Source organism: Apium graveolens, chromosome 6 (assembly GCF_009905375.1).
Source record: "Apium graveolens cultivar Ventura chromosome 6, ASM990537v1, whole genome shotgun sequence".
NCBI classification, from domain to species: Eukaryota; Viridiplantae; Streptophyta; class Magnoliopsida; order Apiales; family Apiaceae; genus Apium; species Apium graveolens.
This window is the reverse complement of record NC_133652.1, coordinates 33,540,797-33,557,664: the sequence shown is the minus strand read 5'-3', so window position 1 is coordinate 33,557,664 and position 16,868 is coordinate 33,540,797. Positions and strand designations below refer to the sequence as shown.

General features: G+C 35.9%; 3 protein-coding genes and 1 long non-coding RNA gene across 5 annotated transcripts; 1 reads left to right on the top strand and 3 right to left on the bottom strand.

Annotated features, from left to right (window-relative positions):
- Window positions 1-374: 374 nt before the first annotated feature.
- LOC141668941 (putative disease resistance protein At1g50180) lies at window positions 375-5,123 on the top strand. Of its 2 annotated transcripts, XM_074476009.1 has the most exons (4): window positions 375-524; window positions 591-1,607; window positions 2,620-4,466; window positions 4,829-5,123. In XM_074476009.1, exons 2-3 carry the CDS (start codon window positions 593-595, stop codon window positions 4,398-4,400), a joined length of 2,796 nt encoding a protein of 931 aa, XP_074332110.1. In that variant the 5' UTR covers window positions 375-524; window positions 591-592; the 3' UTR covers window positions 4,401-4,466; window positions 4,829-5,123. The 2 variants fall into 2 exon arrangements, with proteins under 2 accessions (XP_074332110.1, XP_074332109.1); XM_074476008.1 differs by having other exon boundaries at window positions 415-1,607.
- Window positions 5,124-5,972: 849 nt separating this feature from the next.
- On the bottom strand, window positions 5,973-6,505 carry LOC141668942 (uncharacterized). The gene is made up of 3 exons (XR_012553270.1): window positions 6,367-6,505; window positions 6,172-6,256; window positions 5,973-6,098 (listed from the first exon to the last, which is right to left on the bottom strand). It is a non-coding gene; the product is annotated as an uncharacterized LOC141668942 (long non-coding RNA).
- Window positions 6,506-14,052: 7,547 nt separating this feature from the next.
- On the bottom strand, window positions 14,053-15,063 carry LOC141664873 (uncharacterized). Its single transcript, XM_074470829.1, has one exon. It carries the CDS (start codon window positions 15,061-15,063, stop codon window positions 14,053-14,055), a length of 1,011 nt encoding a protein of 336 aa, XP_074326930.1.
- Window positions 15,064-15,138: 75 nt separating this feature from the next.
- On the bottom strand, window positions 15,139-16,407 carry LOC141664872 (uncharacterized). Its single transcript, XM_074470828.1, has 2 exons — window positions 15,743-16,407; window positions 15,139-15,679 (listed from the first exon to the last, which is right to left on the bottom strand). The coding sequence occupies exons 1-2, from the start codon at window positions 16,405-16,407 to the stop codon at window positions 15,139-15,141; spliced, it is 1,206 nt and encodes a 401-aa protein (XP_074326929.1).
- Between the last annotated feature and the right edge of the window lie 461 nt (window positions 16,408-16,868).

Genomic DNA, 16,868 nt, shown 5'->3' with positions numbered 1-16,868 from the left:
AGGAGAATTGCACAAAGCTGAAACTCACAGTTGTAATATCGAGAGAGAGAGAGAGAGAGAGAGCAGTTTTTTCCACAGGCCAGGCCTGCGGTCAACGACGACTTCATTATCGTCTCACGCGTACTCTCTCAAGTCTCCAAGGTTGAATTGAAACATGAGGCACCCAATATACCAGTAGATTAAGAACTACATTATCCTTTAATTATCTATTAAAATAACAGATTCTTTTTCTTAAAGATAAGAAAAAATAACTTGCCAGCATAATCTTAAGAGAATCTCCGATCATATTTAAATTCTTACCTAAAAATCATTAATACATGCTATAAATAAAAAATATAAAAATTATGTAAAAAAAATCAATCTCCAACGGTACATTACCTTTGTCTATAAAAAATATAGAGATCAGCAGTAAGTCAGAAAGTCAATACCAGTGAAGCTGACATTTCAATTTGCTACGAAAAAGCTAACATTTCAATTTGCTACGAAAAAAAAGAAAGAAAGAAAAAGAGACATGTGAAGAAAAGGTAAGAACTGATATTTATTTTATCAATTGCTTTATCGTTAATCTAAATTTAGTTTGAATATCATAGAGATGGCAGAAGCTGTGGTCTCTTTGGCTGTAACAAGACTTGGAGATTTGTTGATCTCCACAGTACAATTTCCATCTCAAGTGAGAAACCAAGTGGAGGATATTCAAACTGAGCTGACAAGAATGCAATGTTTTTTAGCAGATGCTGATAAACGACAAGGTTCAGACAGTAGAGTTCGCAGCTGGGTATCTGAGATTAGAGATCTTGCTCATCAAACAGAGGATGTTATCGAAATTTACGCACTCCAAGTTGAGAAAAAGACAAGTCGTTTTCAAGAATTTTCAAGAAGTCTTGATTGCATTATGTGTCAGTGTGCCAGCCTCTATAAGGTTGGTAAGGAGATTGATATTATAAAGTATAAGCTTAGTAGTGTTACTACAAGTTTACAAACGTATGGTGTCAGAGCTTTAGAGGGTGGAGATTACTCGAATTCGAAGAAATTGGAGAGGATTAGTTATTCTCATTTGATTGAAAGAGATTTTGTTGGTATGGAAGAGGAAATAGAAATATTAGTGTCTCATTTGAAGAACAAAAGGGATGTGTTCGAAGTTATTTCGATATGGGGTATGGGGGGTCAAGGGAAGACTACCCTTGCTAACAAAATTTATAATCATATCGAGGTTCGAGCTCATTTCCAGGCATTTGCTTGGGTTTGTATCACTCAACAATTTGATAGGGAAAAAGTTCTTAAGAGCATTTTTAAAGAACTTGTTCCTGGGAGAAGAGAAGAGATTTCAAACATGGAAGATAGTGAACTTGTGCGAGAACTCTACAATCTCCAAAAAGATACAATGTGTATGATAGTTGTGGATGATATCTGGACACTTGCTGCTTGGGAATGCATAAGGCCTGCGTTTCCAGTAGGTGAGGAGACAATTGGTAGCAAAATTCTATTAACAACGCGTATTGGAAGTGTTGCTGGTGTGGGTTCTATGTATAAGCTCAGGTCTTTAACCGAGAAGGAGGGCTTGTTGCTGCTTTTCAGAAAAGCATTTCCTGAAGGGGTTGATGCTAAAGGTGCGTTTGTTCATAACTCTTTTTTAAGCTTGTTTTATCCATATAACTGACAACTTGATGCACTTTGCAATCTGATAATTTTTAAAACTGATGGTAGAATTATCATGATTAATCTTTACTTTTTCTAAGAATTTCAATACTTAGTTTTGATTGCTGCAATGCGGATGTCTTAAAATATATGCTCATGTCTTAAATATATGCTCATGTCTTAAAATTAAAATTTCAATAATTGCTTTAACAGCTATGATCATTGATCAACCTGCAATTTACTACTTTTCAAATTCATTGTTTCCAAATTTTATATGTAAAAAATGAATTCTGCTGTTTCATTTTAATAAACTTCGCAGTTTATACATAGCTTACCAACAGAGATAAGAGAATGCCGCTCAAATTGATATCATGACTCATCAACAATACTTTCCTGCCAGGAAATTTCTAAATTTTCCATCGCGATGTGCAGGGTGCATAATATTAATGACCTCGTCCAATTTATAGTGACCTAATTTAACTCCTTTTCCTGTAGTTCATTGGTACCACTTGGAAAACTTACCACCTAGCTTGACTAACAGGCGTTGCAAATGAGTTTTCTGTCGCCCTTAAACCGTGCCTTGTCCTTGCAGTTTCTAGAAATATGCCAACAACCAAGTAGTAGACAGTTCCAATATTATTTTCCAGGATCTGGATAAAGGGTCATCTGCATCACAATGTAAAAGTAAAAAATGTGATCTTATGAAGGGCCGTGTGTACATTATAACCTTGCTTATTTTTGTTATTTTTATCTTCACAACCCTACAACTTGAGACAATTTACTCATTCGATAGCTGTGCAACATAAGATAGATGTAAAAGTAGGAATCTTTGACATAATGATAGATTGTCATACAAACTTTAAATTTTGTGACCTAGTGATTCCATCTAAAGTAATCAGCTTTTCACAATACTATCTAGTGTAGTAAATTCTGATTCTAACTGTATTCAGATAACTATGAGTGATGTATATGAAATGTATGCAGAAACGAGAACAGTCCCGGAGATTGAAGATATAGGAAGGAACATGGTCCAAAAATGCCAAGGATTACCACTGGCAATTTCTACAATAGGAGGAATTTTGAAAGGTAAAGTTTTAAGAGATTGGGAACTGATAAACAAAGATATTTCTCAGTATCTAAGTAGGGGAGAAGGGTTAAAAGAGGATGAATACTTTAAAGTTAGACAAGTTTTAGCTTTAAGCTATGATAATTTACCCCTTTGTATGAGGCACTGTTTCCTTTATCTGGGCAATTTCAAAGAGGATGAGAAAATTTACGTCGAGGAATTGTATCTACTGTGGATAGCCGAAGGTCTGGTAACATCCAATGATCAAACAGAAGGTGAGATGATGTTGGATGTAGCAGAACGCTACATGGTTGAAATGGTGCAGAGAAGCCTTCTTGAAGTTGACCAAAGGGATGTTGGAGAGTCATGGTCAATTTTTCGAACATGTCGTGTTCATGATCTTATCCGAGACATGTGCCTGTCCAAAGGAAAGGAGGAAAACTTTCTTAACCTGATTGATTTTCAACACAGAAATGGTATGTTGCTAAGTTCGGAATCTAAATCACGCAGAGACTTCGCCCGCATTCTCAGTATTTATTCATATGATGATAGTCATAGATCAAGTTTTGATGCTTTTGACGAAAATGTTATAAGACAACTTCGATCTCTTCTGTTCTTCCGGAACTACAATGGTTCACGCAGGGAGTGGCCTGGAAAAATCCTGTGTCTCAAGAAATTTAAGCTGCTACGTGTTTTGATGCTCACTGATTTTGATTTCAGAAATGGAACACTGTTACCTCTTAAAAGAGTAGGAAAGCTAGTCTACTTAAAATATTTGAGTTTTTTGAATTGTTCACTGGAAGAGCTGCCATCCTCAATAGGTAAGTTGAAGAACTTGCAAACACTTGATTTGAGAGTAAGGGGTGATATTAATATTCCAAATGTTCTATGGAAGCTAAAGCAGCTTAAGCACTTATACCTCCCTCTTCATAAGAATCGTAAACTAGACAAGGTCAAGAAATTAAGACTAGATGGCCTAAATGATTTAGAACTGATACGATATTTTGACACAACTTTCTGTGAAACAAATGATCTCATGAAACTAAGGAAGCTTCAAGTGTTTCATGGAAGAGTAATTGTCAAGGACCTTCAGGAACTTGTAAGCTTTATCAGTTCAAACTTATTGCGCCACTCTACCCTTGATGTTAAAGACTCCAGTTTATGTTCAGAAGATGGAAATTCTCGTCTTGTACAATTATTAGAGTGTCCCTTTATCAACAGCTTATGGATTGATGCACATGTAGGCACACTACCTAAGAATTATGACCACAGTCATTTTTCACAGTTCCTCACTCGAATTGTCATGGTTAAATGTGAGTTTGAGGAAGACCCTATGATATTATTGGAGAAGCTTCCCAACCTACAAACACTGCAAATGGCAAACAACTCATATCTGGGGAAGGAGTTGGTGTGTTCTGCTATGGGTTTCCCTCAGCTCAAAAAGCTATGGCTGCATAGGTTGCCCCACTTAACTACATGGAGGGTGGATGGAGGTGCCATGTCTAACATTTCTTCCTTACAAATTAACAAGTGTCTTAATCTGGTGATGCTTCCACATGGTTTGAGATTTCTCCTAGTTCTCAAAGAGCTTCTGATTGTGAATATGCCCGAGACATTTAAAGATAGGGTTCGAGTGATAGGTGGTGTAGAAGGAGAAGATTTTTACAAAATTCGCCACATCCCTTACATAAGCATATGAGGCTGCAAGTAACTTATTAGTCAAAGTTTGTCTTTAGCTTGGTGGTTCGGTATGCTTGCTGTCCTGGTAGGTCACGCATTTGAACTCCTTAAAACAGCTTGCTGATACACCGAGTACAGGATACTTATTTTTTTTTATTAGAGGAGTTCTTCTGTCTCTCTTGCATTTGGCTTATATTAAAACTTGATAAACACTTCATATATTCAAAACCCAAAAGCTCATCCTTCTTGGTTTTCCTGTTATTTTAGTCTTTATCAACTCCAAGTTGGTGTGCAATTTACTTGTACATTCTTTTTTGGTATTGCAGTTGTATCATTAGACAGTGTGTTAAGGTGTTGTTTACAGATGTTCTTAAGGTTGCTAATAACATAAATATTAAGACAATTACGGCTGAAAATACTGACATTTATACTTGTACACGGATGCAGGGGATGAGAGCAGCACATTGGACTATTGGAGTGTTATTGTTCCTATTTCAAACATCAAAAGTTAGAACTATTGCGGTGCCGACAAGTCCGTCAACAGAATTTTCTTATTCTACTGGTTTATGTTTATGCAAGGAGAATTTCCATGGTCAGTCTTCCACTACCTGATCCTTTCCCTTTTTATGCTAAGTTGCAGGTTTCGGTCATTGTATTTTATTACAAATTATTGGCTTTATGTAATAAAATTTTATTGAAAATATTAAATTTAATGTTATTGTACTCTATCGATTTCTCTGGATTCTGTTATTGAACTGGTTCATGCTCGATTAATGTCACCTGTACTATTTCCGAAAAATCTAGCCAAACCAAAATGATTTAAACGAGAAACAAATTCCTAATCAAGAAGAATATTAATGGGATTTATGTCACAGTGAATGATTTTTGTGTGGCATGATTAATGCAGATAGTCCAACGCCAAACGCACTATCAATGGCAATATATAGCCTCTGGTATAGAGTTAAGTTCATATTATTTGCTTGTTCAGATGGACTTGGATGCAACAAGTTGTCTAGACTCCGGTTTGGCATGAACTTAAAAACCAATGCCTTGAAGTTCTTGCCTTTAAAGTCTGTGCTTAAGCAAGCTGTGCTACTTTTGATGAGATTTTGGTGGCAAATGTTCCTCAATGTTTTAAAATTTGCCACGAAATTTTTGTCAGCTCCGTGTACTTCAACATTAAGTACTTTTACGCCTATAATTTGTTGCAGTGACTGGTGGATTCTTTTGTGCACCAAACCATACATTCCCTGGCAAATTATTTAGTGAAAATTATCTGTCGCTGGTAGAAGATCTTGACATTCTTATGTATGGACTTACGATGTCTATAAAAAATGAAGGCAAGACATGCAAACTAGACAGCGAGGGAAAGAAAATTAAGAAGGGATATCACTCTCAAATGGAAATTTATGTTTCTTATTGCTTTGGATACTTACAATTTCTAGACCAGACATATGCTTTACAATTACAGTCCAATTGCTCTCTCTGTGCATGAACAAACCACCTCTCAGTACATGAACAAACCACCAATTGTTCATTTTCAAGCTGCACTCGGACTTCTAAGATATCTATAAAGTTATGTTTCCCAAGGTATTCTTTTTGCTTCAGACTCAGCAGCAGATTAGTTCACTGCCTATGGTGATGGTGACTTATCTTCTTGTTCAGTGTCTGGGAGGTCCTCAACTGGCTATTGTACTTTTTTGGGTCCTTCTATATCCTGGAAGTCCAAGAAACAGATACTAGTATAGCACGTCTGCAAAAAAAGATACTAGTGGGAAACTTTAGTTTACCTGAATTTTTCATGCAAACTTAACCTCATTGCAATCATCCAAGCAGATATTGAAGTCCCAGAAATCCCTCGCCCTTTCATCATCCCTACAAATCATTGCAACATGGTTAGGACGATAATATAAAGCTGTCGCATGGATCATGCATATGCACAATGAAACATGGGGGACGGTACGTGGTAACGGTTTGCCACATACCATTTAAACAAAAAACAGTTTTCTAGCCGTTGGATGAAGCCAGGAACGGCTAAGCTTAAAACAGCAATGCACAGGGACCGCGGATAATGTCAACGATCCGTATGGACGGACCGTGGACATTGGTGACTGTTTTCTTATCTACGCCAGTCCCCTTCCCTCCCTCATTTGTGCTTAATCAATCACACAAACAACTCTCTCCAAGAGTTTCAACATTTAGGCGATTTTGAGGCTCTTTTGTGAAGAAATTCAAGCAAATTTCCCAATTCAAGGTATATTCCTTCTCTTCAATTTTAATTTGTCATGACAGATAATTTATTACAATTTGTTGAAGATGATGAGTTTGTAGAAAATATTGGGAAAATTAAAGAATTTATTAATTTACATGAAGATTTTGTTGATGTTGAGGAAGATGAAATCTTAGAAAGTGAAAATGATTATTTTGAGGGTGAGGATGAAGATGATAATGTAGAGGATGCAAATATGTATGAAAATGTTGATGATAATGGGTTTCCATATATTCCCCGAGAAATTAGCTCATTATTATTCAGCTTTCCCGGAATTCAAGAAAGACTTTATAATTCCCTCATCGAAGATATTTTTTAGGCTAGATGGGAATCATTTGTGGATAAATATCACTTGCAAGAGCATAAATGGTTAAATGAGTTATATGAGTTGAAGCGCAAGTAGAATATTGTATATACTAGAAACACATTTTCAGTATTTCAATATAGTACATCGAGGAGTGAGGGGATGAATTCTTTCTTTGATAGTCATGTGAGTTCGGCAACTGGGTTGAAGGAATTCATTGAAAATGCCCAAAATGTATTGTGAAGGCAATTCATGAGGGAGAAGGAAGAAGATTTTGTCACGATTAATCTAAAGCATTTCATAAAAATGCATAACACAATGGAGTATCATTCTTCTTGTATTTACACCAAGAAAATGTTTAGAAGATTTCAAGATGAATTGAGTGAGTCTTCAAAATACTTTGTTGAAAAAACCCGACAAACTTGTGAAGATGGGGAGATACAAGGGGATATCTATATGTATTATGGTTGTTATAAGCCCATGTTTGAGCCTACGAGAAGAAAAGTTTATTTTGTTGCATTTGACAAGGTAAGCTTCATGATAATGTGTATGTGTAGAATGTTTTAACATTCGGGGCTCCCTTGTAGACACCTATTGACGATCTTCACTAAGAAACGAATTTTGAAAACTCCCCTGTGTTTCATACTCTCGAGGTGGACAATGCATGCCAATAGAGTAGATGGTGTGTTTCCTTATGATTTGGATATTGGAAAAAGTCGTGAGATGACCTCAATCGATCGATTTAATAGCATGATAATGTTAACCATGAGTTTTTGTCAAAGTAGCATTGCATCTAAGGAGCGGTATGATTACGCCGTTGGAGTGATAAATCAAGAAATGCCAATTCTCGAAAGAATGAGCGTTGATGGAATTAATTCTTACGAAAGTAATTCTCATGCTCCAAATGCAAGTGCTCATGAAGAACCAATTCTTGACCCTATCGTGTCCCAACTAAAGGGAGGAAAAAGGACATTCATTTCAAAGTCCCATAGAATCGGTTGGTAAAAAAGGTAAGCCTCCAAAAAAGTGCACCTATTGTCAAAATGAAGACCATGATATAAAAAAAATATGCTACTAGACTAGAAGATCTTAAAAATGCTCAAGAAGAGCAATATAATTAGTAGTGTAATATTTGTAACTGGATAATGTAATCTTTTAATGAATTTGCAACTTTAGTATTTAACTTTGCTTATTTTTTTGTTATGTTTTATTTTCATATAATTATGTCATATAATTATGTTTTATTGTCATAGGTTAAATGACTAGCGAGTATAGTGGTGACAACAACTTCGATCATAATTGTGATTCGGTTGTCCACATTAGCAACACATTCTCGGACTCCCAACCAAGCGACTCATGGTATGAAGACAATAATGAAGGAGTTGAGGTCTCACCAACCTTTAATGAGATAGAAGAGGCATGTCGCGAGTTGATTCCCCTTGTGGATAATAATGAGCCGCCCCTTGTGGAGGAAGAGGAAACAGACTTGTACCCGCCCAATGAGGAGGCTTATAGGGCTAAAAATTGGATCGAGGCATGTAATTGGATGGGTTGTATTGAACAAAAATACTTTGTGATCTCTCATCCGGATCCGTACTTCCTTCCGATCTTGAATTTGGGCAACAACACGCCTATTGGCAAATGGAAAAAATCCGGATGGAATGGTGGTAAGCTAGTTGAATGTGGTCGGATTGCCGATATTAAAGTTGAGGCCTCATGTGGGTTGTAATATGTATCAAATGCGCATTGAATATGTGAAGCATTGGGTTTCACGCCTAACAGGAGGTGTGGAGAGGGAACATGGGACATGTTTTACAAGATTTTGTCTCTAAGATGTCTCGAGTACCATTCTCGTAACCATTTGGAATGACTCCAACACACACCCATGAAAGCTTACGCAAGGGCATATCCGTGATGGTTGTGGACTTGTGCTCTACAATATTGCATGCTTCGTGGATACTACTCAAGGAGTTGCTCAATACCAGTTATCCGGGTCTCTCTCTAACATACTAGGTATTTTTTATTAGAGGACCGAACATTAGGTACTTTATAATATATTTGGAAATTACATTGGCTTATAGTGATTAAGTAATTTTCAGTTGTTTCTATGTCTTTCGTAATATTTAATGGATTCTAGTGATTATATAATTTTCAGTCGCTTCTATGTATTTCGTAATTTCCAGTGGATTCTAGTGGATTGTATGTATTTCATAAGATTTCAAGTATGTTGGTTGAAATTTAAGATTTCAAGTATGTTAGTGGAACAACTTTTTCTTTTTTTTTTTAAATTAAAAATAGAAAAATTAGAAATTACAAGTCTAATTACCAAAATGATGTTTAACGTTTTTATAATTTTTAAAAACTTGGTTCCGAGCAAAATTGGATTTTTTGTTCCATTTGTACACTATGTTAATTTTTTAAGGATTTTTTCATTTTATTGTAATAATTGAAAAAATTATTTTTTTTTCGAAAAAATCATTTATTAATCTATTTTAAGGTCTTTGAAAGTGATTAGGATTTTTTAAAGTTAGTTTAAGCCTAACTTCTAAAAAATAAGAAATAGAGACAGAAGGTTATTACTCTGTTTTGAGAAGTTCTTCTAGTGCTCTGTTTTGGTGCTCTGCTTCCAGGTTGCGGAGACAAAAAACAAAAGCATGGACTGCGGACAATGTTCGCGGTTGGTACTGGTGTTTTTTTGGCTCTGCAGCCTGCAAACAGAGCACCCAGCCACATACAATCACATACAATCAAAACCAAGCACCCAAATCCTGACAAAACCAAGCAAAAACAAGCACCCAAATGGTGCCACCATAATTTAACCAAATTAAATGTAAAAACCAAATTAAAATCCATGTACATATTTCAACTACATATTCGAAATTTAAAATCCGCCTACATAATCCAAATCCAACTATATAATCCAACTACATAATCAAAATTTAAAATTTACCTACATAATCCAAATTAAAATCCTAGTACATAATCCAACTAAATAGATAAAGTACTAGGAATTTGAAATGAAGCTAACTACTACAAGATTTGTGACATTTGCGCATACAAATCTCAGATATCCCCATTGCCTTCCCAACCTTAAGCTCCATCACTACCTGATACCTAAAGGTGTCCACCTTCTCCTGTGACCAATTCGCTACCGAGGCTGAGTCATATCCTTGTGTGAAATAGTCCAAGAATTTCATCAGAAGTGCTAATGGAACTGAATTCAAGAATAGCTCTATGGAAGAGTTCTCTAAACTCAAGGAGATAAAACAAGAGTTTTATGCTCCTGGAACTCCACAATAAAATGGAGTTGTTGAAAGAAAAAATAGAACTCTGATAGAAGCTGCAAGAACCATGCTAGAAGAAGCAAGATTGCCTACCTACTTCTGGGCTGAGGCTGTGCAAACTGCTTTCTTTACATAAAATGCAACATTGATCAACAAGCATAGAAAAACACCATTATAGATGGTGAAAGGAAAAAGCCAAATTTGAAATACTTTCATATACTTGGTTGAAAGTGTTTTGTTCTCAAAACTCATCCGGAGCAGCTTACCAAGTTTGATCTGAAAGCTGACGAAGGAATATTTGTAGGATATCCGTTGACTACAAAAGCCTTTAGAGTTTACAATCTGAGAACAAGAATAGTCATGAAGTCTATACATATATCTTTTGATGACAAGAAGATAACAGGTCTAGAAGATGCAAATGACCGTGACAAGTTGAGATTTGAAAATGAAGTACCTTACGCTGAACTTTTAAATCCTGACTCTGATACAGTAAGTCCTGATATCACTCAAAGCTCTGAGATTCCACATAATAGTGGAAATTCATCTGAAACTGAAGCATATGTTGAGGGGGAGTAACATGACATAAATCCAGAGACTACAACAAGTGATTCAACTCAAGAGACATCAGTAGAAAGATCATCAGACTCATCTTCCTCAAATTCTGATGAGTTAAATATTGATAACCATGGGAACAATGATTCAGGGGAAGCATCAGGCTACAATAATAGTACTACTCAAAGGAATAACAGAGAATTCATGGATCAAGGGGGAGGTTCTTCTTCTAAGAAAAATCTTTTCAAGCTGCACACTCAGACTTCAAAGATATCTCTATAAGGTTATGTTTCACAAGGTATTCTTTTTGCTTCAGACTCAGGAGCAGATTAGTTCACTACCTATTGTGATAGTGACTTATCTTCTTGTTCAGTATCTAGGAGGTCCTCAATTGGCTATTGTACATATTTGGGTCCTTCAATATCCTGGAAGTCCAAGAAATAGATTTTATTGCAAGATCCTCGGCAGAGGCCGAGTATAGGGCCATCTCCCTTACTACACGTGAAGCAACTTCTTTATCTGCTCCCCTTGAAGAGTTCAGACTCAAACTCTACCTACAACTATTTTTCATTGTGATAATAAACCTGCTTTAAACAGTACTCCAAACCCAGTCTTTCAAGAGAGGACTAAACATGTCAAATTAGACTGCCACTCTGTCCGAGATCAGCTCCAATCAGGCACCATTCAAACTCAACATGTCTCCTCTCAGAATCAAGCTGCGGATATTTTTACAAAGTTGTTACCAGTAAAACTTCATCAGTCTCATTTGGACAAGCTGGAAGCCTCTCCTAAGACCCCAGCTTTAGGGGATTATAACAGCCTCTCCTAAGACCCCAGCTTCAGGGAAGGAACTAGGGGTCTAAGCCAACTCCGGAATAATCACAAAATTTCAATATAAATATTTTAAAATTTACTAAGAATTTTTCTTTTGGTCCCCCTAAATATAAAAAAATAATTGAAATTGAGAATTGGTTAAACAAATTTTATTGAATTTGTTAAATATTTTATCTAAAATAATATGGGTTAGATGGAAATTAGTGAATTTATTCATTTAATCTTAATTACTTAATAGTAAATAAAATAAACATGTAAGATAATATAATTTGAGACAAAAAAACTGTGATGTACCAGTACACCAAGTTACCGTTAAAATACTCATGAAAGAAATTTAAAGGCAAAGGAGTAAAAGCACATAAAGAAATGATAGTGAAGTCAAATGACAAGTCCAAGGGTAAAATGGGGAGAGTGGGACAACTCATATAAGGGAAAGGGGTTTGCTAGGGCATCTTATCGGATTTGTAATTATTATTTCATAGTATTATGGAGAGTACTGGCCTCTCGAATGCCCAGATCTATCTGTTCTTAGTTTTGTTATCATTTCATTCTGTTTAACACTAACTTTGATTATAAAATATGAGTTGAGAATTGTTGGCATTAGTTTGTTGGATTATTCTTCTATTATAAAGTTGTATCAGAGCATATAGATATGATGGGTCCTCCAACAATGATGCAATAGCTGGAATTGATTGAGAAGAAAGTATCAGATATGGAGGAATCGATGAAAAAAACGGTGTCGAAGGCAGTAGAGGCGGCGATGGATGCCATGCGCCACTCACTCACGGGGGCATTAATGGAAGGACAAGGGCTCGTAACAAAGAAACTAAGGGATGAAATTGAAAATATGACGGGGTGGCTTGAGGGTCGAATCAATCAAAGCATGGAGTATCATGAGTCCTTGATTAATACTATGAGGAACGAGCAACTGTCAGGCTGAGATCAAGTCAATAATGACTAAGTTACAGTCACTGTAAGGTGGGGTTGCGGAAAGGTTAGAGGCAAGTATTAATCATATTGGGTTAAGCACAGGAAGCCCTAAACAGCCACTGGTAGGGTTGGAGGAGCTAGAAAGAGGGTTTAGTGGTCAAAATATTACAGGAGGTGGAGTTAATAGTGGGGGTGGATATTGTGAAGACCCAGGTGGGGGTAATGCTAATTGGCATTATAGAAAACTTGACATGCCCGTGTTTGATGAGAGTGATCTGGATGGTTGGGTTTTGCGTGTTGAACGATACTTTAATTTTTATAAATTAACGGAGGAGGAAATGTTAGATGCAACAGCAGTGGCCATGAAGGGAGATGCTTTGAGATGGTAACAATGGGAAAATAAGCGACATCCCATAAGGCGTTGGGTGGATCTTAAGCAGTTCGTGATTATACAATTTCGATTAATGAAAGGTGGTTCGTTATACGAACAATGGTTGTATACTATTCAAAATACAACAGTGAATGAGTATCTTCGCAAGTTCATTGAAACGACCGCGCCCTTGGATTATGTTTCCGAGGATATGTTACTTGGTCACTTTGTAAACGGCCTAAAGGAGGAAATTAAGGCTGAAGTATGTCTCATGAATCCAATGAGCTTAGAACACGCCATGGAATTGACAGTACGGGTCGAGGAGAAATATAAAGTCATTAATTATAAGAAATCGGGCCTCGGTAGTATCAAGACATGAAGCTATTTGATGTATAGTAAAGGGGCGTCAACCGTGGGCCCTTACTCACTGAACATACCAACCAGACCAACACTCTCACGAAATTGGGGAGCTCAATCTCCTAAGTCTCAAGCTTTGGTCCGTTCGTCCATGTCAATGGTGTCAACAGCTCATAATGGGGGTAATGTAAAATGTTTGACTGAGAAAGAGTTGCAGGAAAAAAGGGCCAAAGGTCTATGTTATAGGTGTGACGCAAAATGGGCTATTGGACATAGGTGTAAGAACAAGGAGCTGAGCGTGATGTTAATCGCAGAGGAGGAAGGAAAGATAGATTGTAACAAGACCGAAACACCAGCTTCACCTACGGAAGAATTAATAACTGAGGTATCTCTAAACTCCATTGTTGGCCTTTCTAATCCCAAAACAATGAAGCTTAAGGGTATAATTGGGGATCAAAAAGTTGTGGTAATGATAGACCCCGGTGCTACTCATAATTTTATATCTCTTAACACTGTGGAGGCTGCTTATTTACCAGTGGTAGAGGCTGGAAGTTTTGGAGTTTCCTTGGGTAATGGCGAGGCTATAAGGGCTGAGGGAATTTGTAAGGGCATGGGCGTAGCCAGGATACTAAGTCAGGGGGGACGAAAAATAATTTCAGAAAAAATTTGTACGGTAAATAGAACTTTGATCATAAAAATACAAAACAAAATTTAGCCAAAAACAAAAAAAATACAAAACAAAGTAAATTTTTAAAATTATACTTACAATATTTACAATTGTTCTCGACGATTTTTCATATTCTGAATTCGTTGCATGATTGCTTCATTGACAATGCCATCAAATACACTTTTTTCAATATATGTAACAAGACTATCATTCAATAATTGATCTCCCATCCGATTTCGTAATCGATTCTTCACAATTTTCATTGCCGAAAATCCTCTTTCAACACTTGCTGTGGTTACCGGTAATATCAATGCCAATTTAACAAGTAAGTAGACCAAAGGATAAACCATACTTTTATTTTTCAGGACTAACTTCTCAGCAAGAGCACCGATCCCATTAAGCATTGAAAACTCATCACTAGACCTCATGCCAAGAATGTAAGTACTTAACTGATTGTCCAGTACTGTAGGCTCTATTGATGAAAAATCAGAAGGATAAAATTGAGCAAGCCTTAGCAATTTCTCCTTATCAAAAGCAGAAAATGCATTATTCAGACTCAAACATGCTATACAAATAAGGAGCTCCATACTTGATTGACTAAAACTATTATTGAGCTCTTGAAGCTGCAAATCAAGTATAACATAGAAGAATTCAACCTTATAATGATATAAATTTGTGACTTGATGCACTTTGCGGCGAGATCGCCCTTTCATTTGAAAATTTTCATCCATACTTGGAAATATAATATTTTGTTTTTCACAAAACAAACAAACTTCATTTAACAATTCATCCCATCCTTCATTCCGTAATGTCTGTATTCTATATTTTACAAGTTTCACTAGTTGCATTGCATTAACAATATCATTCTCCTTTCTTTGCAACACAATTGACAATTCATTTGTAATGCCCAAAATAACTTTCATCAAGTGCAAACTAAATATGAAATCAAAAGACTGTATTAATACTAATAAGTTAAAAGCTTCACCTCTTTGCTCGGAATTCAGACCATCTTCAACAATAAAATCAAGCACATCTACAATGGATTCAAACATACTTATAACCGAAACAAGTGTGCCATAATGTGACCCCCAACGCGTGTCACCAGCTCTTTTCATATTTGTTTCTTGATTTAACCCGTGTCCACTTATAAGTTCTCCATTTTCCAATGCCTCCGAGATATGAGCAACTTGTCATTCTCGAAGCATATCTTGTCTCTTACAAGAAGCTCCAACAACATTAACCAAAATTGCCAACATATTAAAAAGACTACCAACATGAATGTCATTCTTGGCAATAGCAACAAGTGTTAATTGAAGCTGATGAGCAAAATAATGAATATAATGAGCTGACTCATTCTCTCTTAAGATTAAACTTTTTAATCCATTAAATTCACCTCTCATGTTACTCGCCCCATCATATCCCTGTCCTCTTATCCTAGATATACTTAATTTGTGTTTGGAAAATAATGAATCTATAGAGCATTTAAGTGATGAAGCACTTGTATTAGGAACATGGACAATGCCGATAAACTTTTCAAGTACACGTCCTTTTTGTTCAACATATCTCAAGACAATGATCATTTGTTCCTTGATAGATATATCACGAGACTCATCAATTAATATGCTAAACAAATTATCTCTTAGGTCACCAATAATACTATTAACAGTTTCAAGCGCAGAAGCATTTATAATATCATGTTGAATGTCTAGAGATGTTACCTTGAGATTGTTAGGAGCATTTTTTCCGACAACAACATCAATTTCTTTACAATGATCTGCTAAAAACTTCAAAAGCTCCAAGAAATTTCCTTGATTTGTTGACTCATCAGATTCATCATGACCACGCAAGGCAAGACCTTGTTTTAAAAGAAATTGAATACAATCAATTGAGGCTCCCAAACGAATACGATATTCTTTCTTAATTTGGTCAGAATGCCTATTTAGAGTCACATCAATATGTTGCTCTTGCCTCATCAAATCTTCACATTTTCTCCGAGTTTGATCATGAGCACTATTCGGACGTCCCTTATGTTTGTCAAACCTATCATTTTTGTTCCACGCATCAAAACCTTCTTTAACAAAAGCATCTCCACCGCCTTGCCTACCAACATCAGTTTTAAAAAGATAGCAACACAAGCAAAAAGCTGCTTCTTTGGCAACACTATATTCTAACCATGTTTTATGCTCAGCAAACCAAGCAGGATTGAACCGCCGAAGTGAATTCCCGATTTTCCGCATCTTAAAAATATAATTATTGGGCTGACAAGGTCCCTTCTGCAGATATGCTCTTCTCACTTGATCTCTAATCCTAGGATGATATTCTGAAATTGGGATTCTCAATCCAGGATCAACAATGAGAGTACTCGGTTCAAATTTTTGACTATCACTTTTAGCTTTTGTAGCATCTTCATTTGATTGTTGAACAAGAGAAATATTTGTGTTGATTACAAATTTATCCATAATATACCTGATACAAGAACAAAACTCACTAGATAAATTCTACCAAAAAATTGATGTCCAAAATTCAGGATTTGAATGTATCATAAATTACAACTACTTATGTATAAATATCAAAGAGTACAAAATTAAAAGAAGAAATACATTAATTTTTGTTAGCTCTTCTTGTAATCTGTTGTTGACACTTGATTTGAGTTGCCCAGAAGCCAGAATGAACCCCTCTTTTGACCCCTCTTTTACCTAGAACCTGTAGTTGTTGTTTAGTCCCGTGAAAGTTTTGTTTTGTTATCAAGTAATTTTATTTACTTTTTATTTTTATTCATTCTATTTTAATTTTATTTATTTTATTTGTACATTCAATTCATTTATAGCATTTTTCTAATGAAAAAGGATAAATTTAATTTTTGATAAATTTATCTACCTTCTCCAAATTATATAAATTAAATGGGGGCAAAAATAAATTT